Source organism: Mya arenaria, chromosome 11, assembly GCF_026914265.1.
Source record: "Mya arenaria isolate MELC-2E11 chromosome 11, ASM2691426v1".
Taxonomy (NCBI): Eukaryota; Metazoa; Mollusca; class Bivalvia; order Myida; family Myidae; genus Mya; species Mya arenaria.
In genome coordinates, this window is record NC_069132.1 from 42445704 (window position 1) to 42463668 (window position 17965).

The following is a 17965-nucleotide window of genomic DNA, read 5'->3' on the forward strand; positions in this document are numbered from 1 at the left end:
TATCTAAAGACGTTTAAACATTCAAACACAATTTATATTAAACATGCGTCAATTCGAATACCAAAACTATACGTTTTGCAGATGTTTTGGCATCACAAAACACTACTTATTTCAAATTAGTTTAAAATCCAATTACTATATTTCGTAACACATTTACATTTAAGAAACAAAATTAAAAGTTTAATTATATTTAATGAATATTTTTATGGTGTCCTTAGGCCAAAATCAACTATAGTGTTGTGTATAAAACAAATATGAGTATATGTTGACTGAACGACGAATGTTCAGTGTGCCCGAGGGTCGGAATCGCAAACATATGACTTATTTTCTTATATTTTACATTTAAAGGTCAGAAATTTGAATTTCTTTTAGTTGTTTTTTAATTCATCAAAACTTATCTTCTATAAACACTATTTTTTAATAAGTTATATTTGTTTTAAAATAAAAGATTAAACAGTTGTTTGTCTAAACATTTTATGTACTATGAATGGCGCCGATTTTAACGTCGTGCAATAAAATGTATTTGTGACAATACTGCAAAATACGTTTTATGTAAGTATTTGATCATGCGGTATTTGTCCTATAATGCACAATAATTAAAGTAATGAGCAGTGATTTCTCTTGAAAACACATTTTGTTGTTAATTATATACTTGTGTTGTTCTTCATGGACATATTGTAGACACTCATTTTATCAATTGAGCTGAAATGAGCTCGTTAGTGTATTCATGAATATATTGATTATCACAACCCGTTGATGTTCTTAAAGCTTATATAATTATGATTTTATTCATAAACGGATTGTAGAATACAACTCAGATACGTGTGTGGGTTTTTTTCTCATGGTCGTATTGCAGACCGCCACTCGTTTGTGTTCATTATATACCTGTGATTTTCTACATGGTCGTATTGCAGACCGCCACTCGTTTGTTGTTCAGTATATACCTGTGATTTTCTACATGATCGTATTGCAGACCGCCACTCGTTTGTTGTTCAGTATATACCTGTGATTTTCTACATGGTCGTATTGCAGACCGCCACTCTTTTGTTGTTCATTATATACCTGTGATTTTCTACATGGTCGTATTGCAGACCGCCACTCGTTTGTTGTTCAGTATATACCTGTGATTTTCTACATGGTCGTATTGCAGACCGCCACTCGTTTGTTGTTCAGTATATACCTGTGATTTTCTACATGGTCGTATTGCAGACCGCCACTCTTTTGTTGTTCATTATATACCTGTGATTTTCTACATGGTCGTATTGCAGACCGCCACTCGTTTGTGTTCATTATATACCTGTGATTTTCTACATAGTCGTATTGCAGACCGCCACTCGTTTGTTGTTCAGTATATACCTGTGATTTTCTACATGGTCGTATTGCAGACCGCCACTCGTTTGTTGTTCAGTATATACCTGTGATTTCTACATGGTCGTATTGCAGACCGCCACTCGTTTGTTGTTCATTATATATCTGTGATTTCTACATGATCGTATTGCAGACCGCCACTCGTTTGTTGTTCAGTATATACCTGTGATTTCTACATGGTCGTACTGCAGACCGCCACTCGTTTGTTGTTCAGTATATACCTGTGATTTCTACATGATCGTATTGCAGACCGCCACTCGTTTGTTGTTCATTATATACCTGTGATTTTCTACATGGTCGTATTGCAGACCGCCACTCGTTTGTTGTTCATTATATACCTGTGATTTCTACATGATCGTATTGCAGACCGCCACTCGTTTGTTGTTCAGTATATACCTGTGATTTCTACATGGTCGTATTGCAGACCGCCACTCGTTTGTGTTCATTATATACCTGTGATTTCTACATGATCGTATTGCAGACCGCCACTCGTTTGTTGTTCATTATATACCTGTGATTTCTACATGATCGTATTGCAGACCGCCACTCGTTTGTTGTTCAGTATATACCTGTGATTTCTACATGATCGTATTGCAGACCGCCACTCGTTTGTGTTCATTATATACCTGTGATTTCTACATGATCGTATTGCAGACCGCCACTCGTTTGTGTTCATTATATACCTGTGATTTTCTACAAGGTCGTAATGCAGATCACCACTCGTTTGTTGTTCATTATATACCTGTGATTTTCTTCATGATCGTTTTGCATACAACCACCGTTTGTTGTTCATTATATACATGTGGTTTTCTTCATGGTCGGATTGCAGATCACCACTCGTCTGTTGTTCATTATATACTGGTGATTTTCCACATGGTCGGATTGCAGACAGCCACAATTTTGTTGTTCATTATATACTTGTGATTTTCTACATGGCGGATTGCAGACCGCCACTCGCTTGTGAGTTGTTCATTATATACTTGTAATTTTCTACATAGTCGTATTGCTGACCGCCAGTCTATTGTTTGCTGTTCATTATATACTTGATATTTTCTACAAGGTCGTATTGCAGATCACCACTCGTCTGTTGTTCATTATATACTGGTGATTTTCCACATGGTCGGATTGCAGACAGCCACTTTTTTGTTGTTCATTATATACTTGTGATTTTCTACATGATCGTATTGCAGATCACCACTGGTTTGTTGTTCATTATATACATGTGATTTTCTACATGGTCGTATTGCAGATCACCACTCGTTTGTTGTTCATTATATACTTGTGATTTTCTACATGATCGTATTGCATTCACCACTCGTTTGTTGTTCAGTATATACATGCGATGTTCTGCAGAATTTCCTCTTTTTTGTTGTTCATTATATACCTGTGATTTTCTTTATTGTCGTTTCGCAGGCTTCCTCGTGTTTCTTGTTTATTATATACCTGTGCTTTTCTATATGGTCGTATTGCAGACTTCCTCTTGTTTGGTGTTCATTATATACCTGTGATTTTCTATATGGTCGTATTGCAGACTTCCTCTTGTTTGGTGTTCATTATATACCTGTGATTTTCTATATGGTCGTATTGCAGACTTCCTCTTGTTTGGTGTTCATTATATACCTGTGATTATCTTTATGGTCGTTTTGCAGACTTCCTCTTGTTTGTTGTTCATTATATACTTGTGACTTTTGTCATGGTCGTATGGCTGATAAACACACGTTTGTATCAAGAATGACATAAGCAACATATTTTTATTGTTTACGTCGCGTATTTGGTTTGCTTAATCGACAGAGCAATGTATAAACTTGGCAGCTCTAATAATTTGCGGGAGAACAATCACCAACACCAATGATACACAAACTCTTACCAAGTTTCCATTACAGTACGCTGCGTAGTGCTTGTCGTTGACGTCTTTCTCTTTACTGTCACCTAAGAAACCGTTTAACTTCCGTTTTTGTTTTCGAAGTTATATTAATCATCACAAGACGTCGAAAGCTTGCACAGTAACATCTTACACTATAATTATTATCATAAGTCGTTTAAATAGTCAGTGATGTACCTAAGCATACTACAGTAGGTGAATGTTATATGTCAAATGTTTTCGCATCATTTAAATGATGGAATGGAATCATTACCTACCACCTTATCTTTACTCAAGCCCTAACCATAACCCTAACACTCGCTCAAGTGTCCGGGCGTACAGTTCATAAATGCTTCAGTTACGCCAATCGTTATCGTTATTTTAAAACGTGCTTCAAGAAATTCAACAATACAAGTTATGAATGTTATATTTCCAACATGATGAACTTAAGTGTCTGCTGTTATCAGCTTGTGCAAATATTTAAGCTCAGTGTCAAAACTTTATGGACTTCCCTTGTAGTACAGTTATAACTTATTTGTGAAGGAATTTGCCTATGTATATTTGCTTGATCCACCATGTTTGTTAGGATTTCATGAATCGTATGGTATCTCGTTAAAATTCATAAGAAACATTTCTACCAAACCAATGATAACGCATCTAAACCTGTCTCTTTCTAATCGAGATCACGTGGCATTATATTTACATATGCATCGTTTGGAGTTTGTTAGAATATATGACTTGTGAGAACTACTCTTTATCAAACGTTGGAATGTATTAGTGGCCGAACCTTACTTTTGAACTGTCTCAAAGATCAGCCAATCAAATTCCTAAACTGTATACACCAATGGTTACAACAGTCCAGAGTTTTTGCCCTCAAAACTTATCATTTTGATAAAGCTTACCCAGGGTCAGTGTTTATTAACACCTCTGTGATAATGATCTAAAGCAAGCCACAGAGTTATAAATACTGACTGCCCAGCTGGTATTAAATTTCTAACACATGTTTCTGAGAACCGAGCTATACATCGTATTTTCACTTGTTTTTGTCGTTCAAAACATGTCCGAACCGATTTACCGGTAGTATAATTTAAATATAGAAGAATTAATTTTATTGCATTTCTTTATAATAAGACACTTAGAATACAAGATTGAACACTTCAATGTACATGGAGTGATCATTTCAAGGCCAGAGCATGAAAAATATCCCATTTTTTCAATATTCATTTTTGTTTCTTTTTAAGTTTATTTAATTATTTTTACTTTCTTTGAGACTCACTTGCTATAAACATGGATTGCTAAAATTTCAAATACATTAAATTATCATGAAAAACCAGCACTTTCCTATTTCAGCTGATACTTTGGACGTTAACACATTCTTGGTTTTTATTTTTTAAGAATGAAAAAAATAATCGAAAATGCGTGCAGTTTAAATGTTTTCTGACAAGATAACATTTTTTTTTTCTCTTGAATTGCTGCAACATTATATCGGTGTAATAAATATTGATTTTAATATCTGACGTGAATAAAATGAGCTTCATCATTATGTCTCATGTTCTTTTCAACAAAAGCTAATGGCATTTTATTAACAAGTCAATGTTATCAATTACCATCTAAACGCGTTCAAAACATACCGCAGGTGCAAATTTGCATACGTGGCATAAAAACGCAACATATCGTCACGAATAGATGATATAACTGTTTCATGATGTACTTCATACGAACATAAAATACAACGCATTTTAAAATGCAGATCGACAGCGCTGTTTTGATAAAATCTTCGTTTTATTTGGAGTCATAACATAAATACAATCACAAAACAGCTAATAAATGTATTTTATCTCTTTTCCCATATTAAAAGTCAAGTCAACCATGCATCCAGTGGAAAACAAGCTACATATGTTAATATTCTGGTATCAAACAACCCAATAAACATCTTTCCACAGGTCGAAACAGTATTTAGAAAGCATTGTATTTAGAGTGGGTTTTGAGTGGTGAGTGAGTGAGTGGATGTGCCGGTGTGTCGGAAAGTTGGATGAGTGGACGGGCAGGCGTGAGAGTGAGCGAGCGAGTGCCATGTTATCAGTCATATGTTTTTATTTTTTTTATTTTTTATCTTATTATCACATAAAGGGAATCATCGTTCAAACCGTTCAGCACTATCAGTGCTTTGATTAAACATACAATTCATTCATGACAAACTCAATGTGAACATACTGAAATTGGTCAGTACAAGAAACATCTGGGAATACACACAGTAAATAGCCCAGCAGGATGACATGCCAAGTGGTGATTTATTGACTGGTTCAATTTCATAGACTGATAAGCCTTTTTCTCAAAATGAGGAGTTCGGGAGGCAATTTCCCTGGACTAAATAATCGTGTTTAATAAAAACAGTTTTATAATAAAATGCAAACAAAGAAAATATTTATCGTTTTTTGAATGCCATTTGAAAATAACTTGAATGCTTGTACCGGAAATCGTTTTCATCCGTATCAGAAATAGTATACCGGTCACTAGGTACCGTTCACTAGGTGGGGTAAAATACCGCTTTATGTTATGTCTCCAAGTGGCGAAGAATACTTTCAGCCACAATATCTGAACGCGATATAAGTCAAGCACATAAGATATTTTATTAACAATCCAAAACAAAATTACTTGCACATCATAATATTGTAATTCATTCAGACTTCAATATTTGGATCAGAGGTGTAGTTGTACCATTTCAGGATTAAAGCCTCGTTCTTAATTGATGGTTTTTCCGTTTTGGTATGCCAGACAAGAACCTGCAAAACAAAACATACGATCTGAAGTGGTTACGTTTTAAACTGTTAAATGCTTGGAACCCTACTTTTGTTAATGTCATCTGACAATGCTTAGTTTCGTCGTGATTTGCTCTCCTTTCCTACATCTGTTTTGGTAGTTTCCCTACGTAAAGACGCCGCAATGTTTATCTTTGAAAGAGCGCTTTAGTTAATGTTCACCCACACCAAATACCGCTGATTTTGAATGTTGACTAGAATATTCAGGCTCAAATTTACTTTACGAAAACAAACGAATCATGACCTACCTACCTTTTTAATTGTACGGCAGTAAGAGCGGATACAAATTAAAAAACACACACGAAATTGGCCTTATAATGTCAAGATCAATTAACCAAACATCTCCAAGTACTCATGAGTGAGTCTGAATCCAAACAATCCAAACATTCCTGACACATGTCGAAATTTAAAAAGTTACCAGACTATAAGAGTAGACACAAAACTCCCAACCATATCAATACAAACTTTAGTGCAGTCGTCAGCCCGAGGCTCCAAATCTGACAATGTCACGCCTAATTGTTGAATGAAATCCACTTCTAGATATCCTGACGCCGCAGTGGCTCGGAATTGTGCACGAGCATGGTCCTCCAACATATGTAGGCTTACTGCGAACCCCGCCATGTCCGTGCTTATCTTGCGACGGAAAGATGTGTGCCAACCAACAACCTGTGGTGACAAATTAAATGTTAAACGTGTTACCCAGCAGGCATTACACAAATACTACTAACTGAGTAGAATGCATGGTTAATAAAATGAACCATCAAGTTGGGAAAAACAATAAAGTAATGGCTGCTGTCCTCAGATGGTTTAATGGTTTGCTCCTTTTCGATACTGGCCGAAGTGATTACCTTTTGGTGTTTCCTGATCAGGATGATTTTGTCAAACTAACGCCACATCGGGTACAAAATAAAACTTAATCTAAATTACTCTAATCCTGTTTATAATGGCATTTAGTATATGTACAATCTGAAACAATGGTTGTTTACAATTAGGATAGATATGAATTCCTACCGTCAAGATATTTTTTCCTATAATAAATATATTGAGGTCGGTGAGATGGTTGTTGGAGGGGGTGGCAATCATATAGTACGATGTTTACGGAATTTTGAGTAGTAATAGAAGCAAATCCAACAATTGAAATACGTTTCCCGATCAGGAGACACTGACAATCTGTTTCACTGCCTAGTTGGGTTTGCTCCCGATTGCAAAATACAAGTGTTTCCAAATCTGGAAATATCTCGAAAAAGTACCGATTACTCAAGAGTATCGCGAAGAAACAAACCTGAATGGTAGGATTTAAGATTCATCTTTCTAGTAAAAGCATTGTTTAAGATTGGCCGTAGCCTGAATATTCTTATGCACATGACAGTTATATCAAAATGGGACTTGTTGTTTTCCAATCTGCCAACAATCGCCAAAAGCTTCCAGATCGGAAATCACTTTGTTTTACAATCGGGCAATACCTTGCCAAACGTTTCCCGATTGCAAAACTTCCCGATCGAGAATCCCATTGTTTCCCAATCGGCCATTAAGATGCCAGAAGTTCTCCGATTTTGAAACACTAAAGTAGAATGTCATTGCTTCCCAGTCGGGCAATTTTCCCACACTGGTCATTCTCTATAATACTGGATGTTCCGAACATTTATCATCCATTAATACTTTTAACTGCGTTTTTAGTTATGCTAATGTCGTGAGATGTTTTAACTCTTTGATTTCTCTATGGACTTGCCTTTCCATTACGGACTTTAGGCGACTCGTATCGTATACCAGCAACCAGCCCAACTGGCCACACAGATATCTTCTTAGTGTACCGCATCTGTTGACAAAATATTTTTGAAACATTGCTTTTATAGATAAACGAATTCATTAAGATATTTTATGTTGGCAAAAATTGTTTTCAAACTTGGTTGAAATTGACCCGATATTCTTCCTTTTTTAAATCCAATCGTTATTTATTTCAAGAGCATTACTATCGCCAATTTGATCTTTTGAATAAACAAGCATATTGGTCACATCATATACGAATTTTTTTTTGCAGTAAAACGATGAAAGTGGTAGCAGGGTAGTAAGAATTAACTTTTATTTCAAATTATGGAAATCTAATTTGAAATAAACCAACTTGTTTTTTAATTGACCATTGTGTAAAATAATCCTACTAGGTAGTCTTTCTGAACCAGTGTTAAAAAAGACCTACTTGGTCTTCTTACTTACTGCTGTTAAAACAAACCTTTTTTGTCTTCTAACTGACCATTGTTTTAAACAAACCTACTTGCTATTCTTACTTTCCATTGTTACAAACAAAATACTTGCTCTTCTTACTGACCATTGTAACAAACAAACCTACTTGCTATTCTTACTTTCCATTGTTACAAACAAAATACTTGCTCTTCTTACTGACCATTGTAACAAACAAACCTACTTTGTCCAATGTTTCTATTTGAAAACAAAATGTTAAAAGGGTCGTTCAAAAAGTAATGACCAATAGTTATATTTAAAAGAAGCTATTTTAAAATTTAAACATAATGGATGAACAACAACAACAGAACTTGGGGGGGAATTGAGTAATGGATGATGCAATACCTGCTCCTGATCCATTCGAACAAGCATTTATAAACTTAAGACAAGAAGTACATCAAGTTAGCACCAGTTTAGGAGTACAAGGTGCTTCACGAAACATTAAAAGTTTTGATGGGGTAAATAAAAGTGAATATAGGCACTAGGTACGAGATATTGAAAAGTTCCAGACAATGAGGCAACTATACACTAAGACAATTGCATACTTTTGGCCTATCAGTCAGCAAAAGGGGCAGTCACGGGATTTATACAAAGATTTAGACGGGAAAATCTCCAAGCTACCTGTGTAAAATGTAATGTTGAACTTACAAGTAGGTTTAGCGATGTATCTGGCAGACATTTTGCACTAACTCTACTAAGGCAGATTAGGCAAAAACAAGTTTGAACCTATATGCAGAGCGTTTACTTCAGTATATCTCAGGAAGCGTTCGAAAACGAGCAGGCGCCTGGAGTACAGGCCCAACTAGTTGACATTTTCTTTAATGGTCTGCAAAATGATCAGCTGAAATTGACTATTCTCAGGAGAAATTCTGATACGTTTATTATGCTGTATGCATAGCAACAACTGAAACAAACTTAATATGATTGCTACTGCCTCATGATAGGACATTAATAACAAAAGGTCACCATTTTGGGACAAATATCAGTACCATGGTAACTGAAATTCTCAGGAGCCTATGGAGGTTGACCACTCCAGAAGTTTGCGTTGTTTCAAATGTCAAGGTCGAGGTCAGCGTGCAAGGAACTGTCGAAAAGTTGAAAGTGTAGCATAGTGGGACAACAGAAATGTCAGTTGCTACAAATGTGACGTATTGGGTCACATTGTACGCGAATGCAGAAATCACGGTCAACATAGTCATGGTCAACATCAGGAAAACTAGGGTCCTTTTCCTACGCCAATGTCGGTGGAAAAAAAGGGAGAGCAACATTGAGAGCGAAAATATACCTATTATTGTTAATGCTTCGGGTAGCCCTAATTCCAGTTTGATATATATTTGGAAACAAAAAGTCCGTGCAATTGATTTGTAAAGGGTATTTAAGGGGTTGAAAAATAGACCAAAACTACATGACTGATATGTGGTGTGTTTTGTTTATGCCTTGTATCGACATTTAACTAATTATGTATTTTATTTCTAAATTTGAAGTATGAAAGTTGAAGTTATTTTATCTATACAAATGTATTTGTATTCAACTTTCTTCGATAATATTGATACAGATGTTACTGATTTTGGTGTGAGGTGGTGGTTAAGATACATACTCCATCTCTGAATATAGCTAAAGTGGCGGAAATGTCAAACCTGGATTAAGTGGCCACCTGTCTTAAGCAGCCACTTTGATCATTTCCCACGGGTGGCCACTTAATACAGGTTTAACTGTAATGCAAAAGACTATAAACTTGCAAACAGCAGGTGATGCACCTTTAAATGTCCTTGGATGCGTTAATGTTGATATCACTGTCGTTGGAGTTTGTAGCAACAAGTCAATTAAATAAGAATATTATTTTAAGATTAGACTGGCTTAAGCAAAATGATATAATGTTGCATTTTGACCTTAGGTTAATGAGAATAAATGGTAAAACCTACTGTAGACCTGAGGAAGATATTCACAATGCTAGTACAGTTAGGATACAATACACTGAAATTATCAAACCAAATACAGCTAAAAGTTGTTATGGTAAAGTTAGGGAACATCCAGATGTTAAAGAAGGATCTATGTTCAAAATTTCAGAAATTGATAGAGGCTTTATTACAAATGAACCTTGACTGAAAATAATGAATTCAGTTATCAAATTGTCTAACAATATAACTGTTTCCACGCTTGCAGATGACTCAAATATAAACAAATTTAATTCTATATTTGGAAAGGAAACTTTTGCAAATACAGTAAACATGCAAGATCTGGATGCACCTAAACAATATCGTTCACAAATGGAGAATTTGATCACGCAGAATCATGATCTATTTGCAAGCACTGACGCAGAATTAGGTCACACAAATACAGTCCGCATGAAAATAGGTGTAGGTGAAAACAAACCCATTCAATCAGACCATATAGAACACAGATACAAAATTTAAATTTTATTGATAAGGCAATATATATGAAATGTTAGATGCAGGTGTTATAATCTCAATCAGATCACAAAGAAAAATTCCAATGCCATTAATAGATTTGGAATTGCTTGGAAAGGCAAAGTTCTTAACGAGTTCTTTAAAGCTGGTTATTGGCAAGTTGCCATGGGTGAGAAAGATAAAGAGAAAATTGCTTTCACAGCATCTGGTAAACGTCTCAATGAATGGCCTTTCAAATGCACCAGCTATTATTATTTCAAGAATTATTGTTAGTTGTACTTAAAGGTTATAGTGACTTTAGTACAGCATACTTGGATGACATTCTCATATTCAGTGAAACTTTCGAGGAACATATCATGCACATAACATGAAACTTAAGTTGAAAAAGTGCAGTTTTCAAAAAATAGAAATTAAGTATCTTGGTTTTACCATCAATTCCAGTGGCATCATGCCAGACTAAGGAAAAGTTGAAGCCATTAGGAAGTTACTACCTCCTTCTTGCGTAAATGAAGTTTTATAGGAATGACAACTTATTATAGGAAATTTATACAAAACTTTAAGTGAAATTGCTAGCATTGACTAGGAAATATTCACACTTTACTTGATCTGCTGTGCATCAAAAATCTCAAAGATGATGACTTGTCACACAAACTCAGTAAAACACAAATTAATTACTTTGTGAAAAAGTGTTACGCAATTCACTTTGCACTTCGAAAATTATTTATATTTACATAATTCAGTCTGTGTTATCAAAACATCGCTGTCCTCTCCAATATTTACTTGAGTAACCAATGCAAAACATGAAATTTCAATTATGGGCACTCACAATGGCAGGATACAGTTGTACCATTGGGTATATTACAGGTGTTAAGAACACGTGTGCTGATCTACTTTCAAGACATCCATTGCACACAACAGAGTCTGATAACAATTTGAAAATGTCACAAAGTGTATTGGCTTATGATTTTTGTCTGAATCAGACTTGGATGTTAATGTTAACTTCTATCAAATAAATCCCATAAGCTCCAATCAATTTGATCCTAAATAACTTGCAAGTTGTACGTTGACAAAATTCAGAAAGCTGATGGTACAGAATTATCTAACTCTGCAATTTGTCCTTCAAACAATCAAAAGACGATAAGATAGTTGAAATAAAAAATAACTTGGTATTAAATGGAGAGGGTAAGAAAGAGCTATTGAAACATCACATAGTGGTTGATGATGTGCTGTATTACTTATCCAATGCTGATGATGACCCAAATGTAAGGTTATTTGTTCCTTCACATCTGAAATAAATGGTCATTAAAGGATACCATGATGGTAATGGTCACATAGAGATACAAGAGACATTTGATTCCATTAAGAAAAACATTATTGGGAAAATGTATTCATAGAAATAAATAAATTTGTCACATAATGTATTCTTTGTCAAACAAGATCGTTACAAAGAGCTAAGCAGCACTTATATACCACCATATCCGTTTGCAAATATAAGTTTAGATTTGTCAGGACCATACACTTTAAGAAAACTGTCCTCAAATCGTTACATTATTTCCATTGTTGATTGGTATTCTGGTTGGCCAGGAGCATTTGCAGTGAAAGACAGGTCAGCTGAAACAATGGCACATTTACTCATTGAAGAAATATTCCCACGATTTGGGTGTCTTTTACAAATAGTTACTGACAATGGCACTGAAAACGTAAGCAAAATAGTTTCAGAAACACCGAACACTCTAAAAATAGATAATGTAAAAACATCAGTGTTTCAACGCAATCAAATGCAAAGGTCGGAAGGTTCCACAGAACCTTACATAACGTTTTGGCCAAGAAGTTATCTGATAGAGAAGACATCTGAATCGAACATTAGCTGCCATTAAATTCAACATCAGTGAGTCATCAAAATACTAGACCACTCTTTTCTTTTGTACAATTGAGATGTTGTACTTCCGGTCGATAACATTCTCAAAGCTCGGAAAAAATATCAAGGTGAGGAATTACACTTTTTTCTTTTAAAGAACAGAATAAAGTTTTTTGCAGGGTTAGAAATAATTTGAAGAAAGCTAAGAAACAACAGGTTGCTGATAAAGGTACACAGTCAATAGAATATGGGGTTGATGACATATTCTTTTACAAAGCTCACACTATGAATAAGCTTGGACAAAAATGGGTACCATACCATAGAATAATTGAAAAGACTGGACCAGTTCCCTATGTGATATCAAATCAATTGACTGGCGCATCATCCTGAGTTCAGGCTCGTGACTATAGACTTGCCAAATATTGATGAGTGGCAAATTCAAACGTAGACGATAGACTTTTTTTAGAAAAGCAGCCTATGCTTTGCCTCCAGAGTCAGAATCAGACACTACAAATGTATTAAGTGATCAATTTATTGAACAAGGGGATACTAGTGATTCACAAAATATTCCTTTGGCTTGATGAGCTACAAAACTTCGTGTGGGAAGGTCAGATTCTTCTTCGAAAGATCATATACCTTTAATGGAACTTTCAAAACGCTTAAAATTGATTCGATTCATCAGTCGACAGTGAAAGCAATGGGGATGCATCTATTTAAAAACATAAAAGTTCAATTGAAGAAAGTCACCTGTCGGTATATATCGACAAAGGTAAAACCTAATCATAAGTGCAAGAAATATAATACTTCAATTGTAAAAAGTATACTAAAGCTTATTGCTGATATGTTGTAGAGGTAGTAGACCTCGTACATGGCTTATGATGAGAAGGTATTTTTGTCATTTTTGTGTATTTTCAGAAATTAGTGGGCACATTTACTGTCATACTCTATTGTGTCTCTGACTAATGTGTTTAGTAGTTATACTATAATTGTTAAAGAAAATGTCCCTTTTCAAAGAGTGAATGAACCTCATGAAGTTGAGGGGCGCTGGTTGGTTACAATGATACACGATTTACTACCTTTCAATTTGGTCGTCAGTGATATCGAAACTGTAATAAAAGACTGGTATATACCAAAGCCGATTTCATTCCTGGCAACGATTCAGAGATAATGTGTAGAAATTGATATGTTGAATGGAACACTACAGTCAATCGCCTCCGGATTCGAACATTTGGAGAATATGAGTGCAAAAGGTGCAACAAATAGTACTATTCCACCTACGCGTGTAAAAAGATCACTACTTCCTATAGTAGTTCAAGCGTTGTCTCTTTTATAGATTACTATATACTTTAAATGTATATAAAGCTTAAATCGGATTACCACAGTTTACGATAATTACCCACTTTGTTTAACAAAAGAAACCAAAATATTTAGGACCTTCAAATGAGCATATCTGTTTTAAACCAGACAAGAGTTGAGGTTTCTAAAATACGCAGATCTATAATGAAGGTTATTCACGTTGTTCATGAATTAAATACAGCAATAAGTAAATTAAAGACCGTCCTCGAACAACGAATTGCTCGTGTTGAACAATTTATGCCTGTATTTCTGCAATTACAAATGATAAGTGATGAACTTAAGATGTCTACTCAAAATGCGGTGACTTACTTTTAGAATCTTAAGTCCGAACTGAACATGCTGTCAATAAGTCATTTACCAACAGGTAAAATTGAACCTAATGATTTATTAAATGCTTTTCTTGTAATCGAAAACGAAATGCCAGTAAACCTTGGTTTACCTGTTGATCCTATAATTGATATTTGGCACTACTATAAAATAGTATCTTGCGATACCTACATGAAATGAATAATTACTATTAAAAGTATTAAATTCGGGCTTGTAGTTTGGTATTGCACATTTAAGTTCACCCCGTAACACATTTTGACAAAGAGGCCTACTTGGTGTTCTAACTGACCATTATTTAAAACAAATATTCTTGGTCATTTAGCAGACCAATGTTAAAAACACACTTGTACGCGCCCAACCTGACTCCTCATCTCAAAACAATCCTTTGATGGTGTCAGAAATATAGCAACTGTTTAATAACTGAGACTTTAAGCCACAATTTATAAAACTGTTTGTTTGGCGTTTCTTTACCGACTCTGGCGACCCGATGTTTTAGCCTCTCCGGCTTTCTCCCCACACCCCTGTTCTTTTCGTGAATGAATTAAGAAATTGGTCAATAGAAAAAAACACAAGCACTCTACCAACCTTCCTACCTAACCATACCTTAAAACGTTAGTAGGGAAACGTAAAACAAACGATTTATAAGTATATATTTTGTAGATGCTTACAATGGTCTTAGGTTTCCATGTTAAGGCTAATGTATAGAAATGATTGTAATTTAGCGAAAATAATATAACCTCTTCAAAGACCCTGATAGCATATGTGTTATCATCATCAGCAAAGTAGACAACTCCTGGATGTTGTGCATTTCGTCTAATCCAGCTTATGGCTTCGTTTCTTTGGTTTACTCCTCTGTGATTTCGCCGAGCTGCCTTCTTCAGTGATTCAGTCCGAGTTTTGGCAAACAAGTGCGTATAATGTAGTTCACTGTTTGCTAAAAGATTCTTCACAATATCTGATGGTTGGTCAGCATCTTCTACAACTATCCAGCGAATGTTTGGCACAAGACGCAATGTATATGATAGTCGCGTCAAGTCTGCTTTTTGTGTAAGCCGTGTATGAGTCGGCGTCACAATATAAATACGTGGAATGTCTTTTCTGACATGAAGCGTTTGACATTCGCGTTCCTTTGTATACTCGTTTGGTACAAATATATTACAAAATAAACCTGCAAAATTTGAAAAAGTACATAACTCATTAACAGCTATTAATCAAGGTACAAAGTAAGCACAACTGTTAAAACTTTGTCAATAAAATGTTTTGCTAAATCTAAAATTAGAAATGAACGGTAAGCGATATTTTCAACGACAGTTGTAACGCCGATTTAATGAGAGCTTCATAAATTGTTACGAAGATTAGTTTTTTAAATGATTTTTTTTCCATAGGGATCAGAATAAATGTCTGGTAAGACGAATCTTATTTAATTGACCAGTTATTATGTTACGTCGAATTTAGTCAATTTCAAGCCTGTTACAGTCTTATGATAGTATCTAACCGAAAAATGATCGTATATATTAACTTGATAGCTACATAATTATCAAAAGAAGGTAATCAGAATTCTTTCGGCAGTAATTTGCCACCATCATATGTATGAATACCTACTTCCTTTGGTTACAAATAAAGTAAGGCAGATCAAAAATATTCCAACAATGAACAGGCGAGTCAAATTCCTCTTGATCATCTTAGGATTTGGCTCGATTTCCAAATTAGGATTCTGTCCTGTAATACGTTGAAGTGCTTATATGCATGTTCTAACCAGTTAAGACGTCGTTCAAAATTCATGTTTAAATAGATTATAAAAATAATGAAGTTAAATTGGTCTTCAAAAATGTTTCTTAGTTCTAATTACAATGTAGAAAGAAACTTACCATTTAGTTGCAAACATCATTCCGCTGATCTTAAACGTCCAAAACATTCTATCACACCGTGTCAGTAGGAAATTGTTGATTAACTCGGAATAATTTGGGTAAACAAGTTACTTTGCAGATTTCTATAATGTAATTACAAATCGTTTGTCAAAAATTACATTGAATGCCGAACTAAAGAATAGTTCTATGCACAAGATGTCGCCGGATCGATTGCAATGAACAAGAAGGCGTTGAAACCTGTTGCTACATCTTTCAGACACATCGTCTGGGCAAAATAAACCTTTTTACGGTATTGCCTAAGAAAATAAGTGTTCACTCTAAATCAACACAATCATGTATTTGATACTAGGAGCGGTTCTAGGGTCCTCCGATAGAGGTGCGCACTTTTGAACATACACACACACAGAAACAGAACATAAATGATGTAAATGTTAGTAGGGGGTGGGGGAATTCACGAAGAAAAAAATTTCATATAATTATATTTTTATTGTGACTTAAAGTAAATAAAAATGTTTTGTCATGAGTAACAGAAGCTTTGTCGAAGGTTGCCTTTGTAGCAGTGTTCTCACTTACTGCGTTTATTATAGATGTAAAAATCGGCAATACCACTTATGAATGATGTATCTAGATCATGATATACTCAATGGTATGTTGTTATTAGCTTGTACATTAAGATTCAAGCTCAGTCACAAGTCTTTACGAACCCTCGTAGTGCAGTTATTGACGTCGCGTGGGATAGGTCTCAATGTTGTAACATGGAGGGTCACGTGATCAAAATGGACCAGCAACATAATTATTACGAAATAAAACTATAAAATATGTTTAATAATAAAAACAACCTTTATTAACAACAAATCGTATAAACTGATAAAAGAAAAAGGAAACATCAAGATATAAAAAAGTACCGTTATAACACTCCTTGTGGATACTTCCGTTTAGAGTTGAACAACAAGAAAAACTTGCGGTGATGGGGTCGGTGGAATTACTGGAAAAACAGAATAACTGGCAAACTCTTTAAAGATGGTAAGTATATAAAATAGAGAATGTGAAAGGGGATGGCGCGGCTGGGGTTCGTCCTATATTGTGTTGGAGGGGTGTATAACATTAACCAACATAGTAATATTCTTTCACAGTGGTAGGTGATGCTATTGTCAAAACAGTGGCCGGGCAGAGGTTTTGGGGTCACCTGTGGGTAGGAATTGACCATATCATGGAAGAAACCATTCTTAGTAACACCTTCCAAAGATTTTTCCTATTAAGCTAGATAAAGTTGAATATGTTGACCAACTACACATCAATGTACTATGCTGTAGTTCCCATGTATATAATGATTCTTACAATTTTGCTATTTTAATATATATAATAGTTGATGTTATCACTGTGCGCAGTGCTCAAATCCATCTTAGTTTTATGTAATTTATTACACGAATATAATAAGGGACAGCTTTTGTAAATACTTTATATTTGTGAAAAAATGGAAGGTAAATCTTATTGATTTTAATTAATTTTAACATGTATAGAGATGAATAGATGTGTATACATACATTTTTGTAAATCTTAGTTTCATTATATATAAACATTACTATCCAGTGGCGAGTCGTTAACCCCCCCCCCCCCTCCCTAATTTGTCGAAGTGAACTTTTCATATCAATATGGTCTGGGACAATTCCCGGATAATGAGATATGGTGGTCAAAATCAGGGTCAATGTCGTGGTAACCTTAAAATCACCTACAGCTGAAAATCGGTTTCCGATCAATACATGATAAACGCTTAGGCCTAGAGACCACGAACTTGTTAGACTCCCTCAAAAATGGCCAGTAGTAACCCTAACTATTATTATGTCAGTTGGTCAAAGGTCAAGGTC

At 35.0% G+C, this 17965-nt stretch overlaps 1 protein-coding gene across 2 annotated transcripts; it reads right to left on the reverse strand.

Moving 5' to 3' along the window:
• Positions 1–5840: 5840 nt before the first annotated feature.
• LOC128208193 (galactosylgalactosylxylosylprotein 3-beta-glucuronosyltransferase 3-like) lies at positions 5841–16178 on the reverse strand. 2 transcript variants are annotated; one of them, XM_052911630.1, is made up of 6 exons: positions 16101–16178; positions 15835–15951; positions 14970–15400; positions 7778–7864; positions 6514–6714; positions 5841–6012 (listed from the first exon to the last, which is right to left on the reverse strand). In XM_052911630.1, exons 2-6 carry the CDS (start codon positions 15911–15913, stop codon positions 5911–5913), a joined length of 900 nt encoding a protein of 299 aa, XP_052767590.1. In that variant the 5' UTR covers positions 15914–15951; positions 16101–16178; the 3' UTR covers positions 5841–5910. The 2 variants fall into 2 exon arrangements, with proteins under 2 accessions (XP_052767590.1, XP_052767591.1); XM_052911631.1 differs by lacking the exon at positions 7778–7864.
• Between the last annotated feature and the right edge of the window lie 1787 nt (positions 16179–17965).

What these genes read in the sequence shown, in the direction of transcription:
- LOC128208193 (XM_052911630.1), bottom strand. Translation starts at nt 15,913, where the DNA reads ATGATCAAGAGGAATTTGACTCGCCTGTTCATTGTTGGAATATTTTTG. An exon ending in TTTATTTGTAACCAAAGGAA is followed by an intron (nt 15,401 to 15,834) that starts GTAGGTATTCAT and finishes CAAATTTTGCAG; the next exon opens with GTTTATTTTGTAATATATTT. An exon ending in CTATCAGGGTCTTTGAAGAG is followed by an intron (nt 7,865 to 14,969) that starts GTTATATTATTT and finishes TTTTGTCAACAG; the next exon opens with ATGCGGTACACTAAGAAGAT.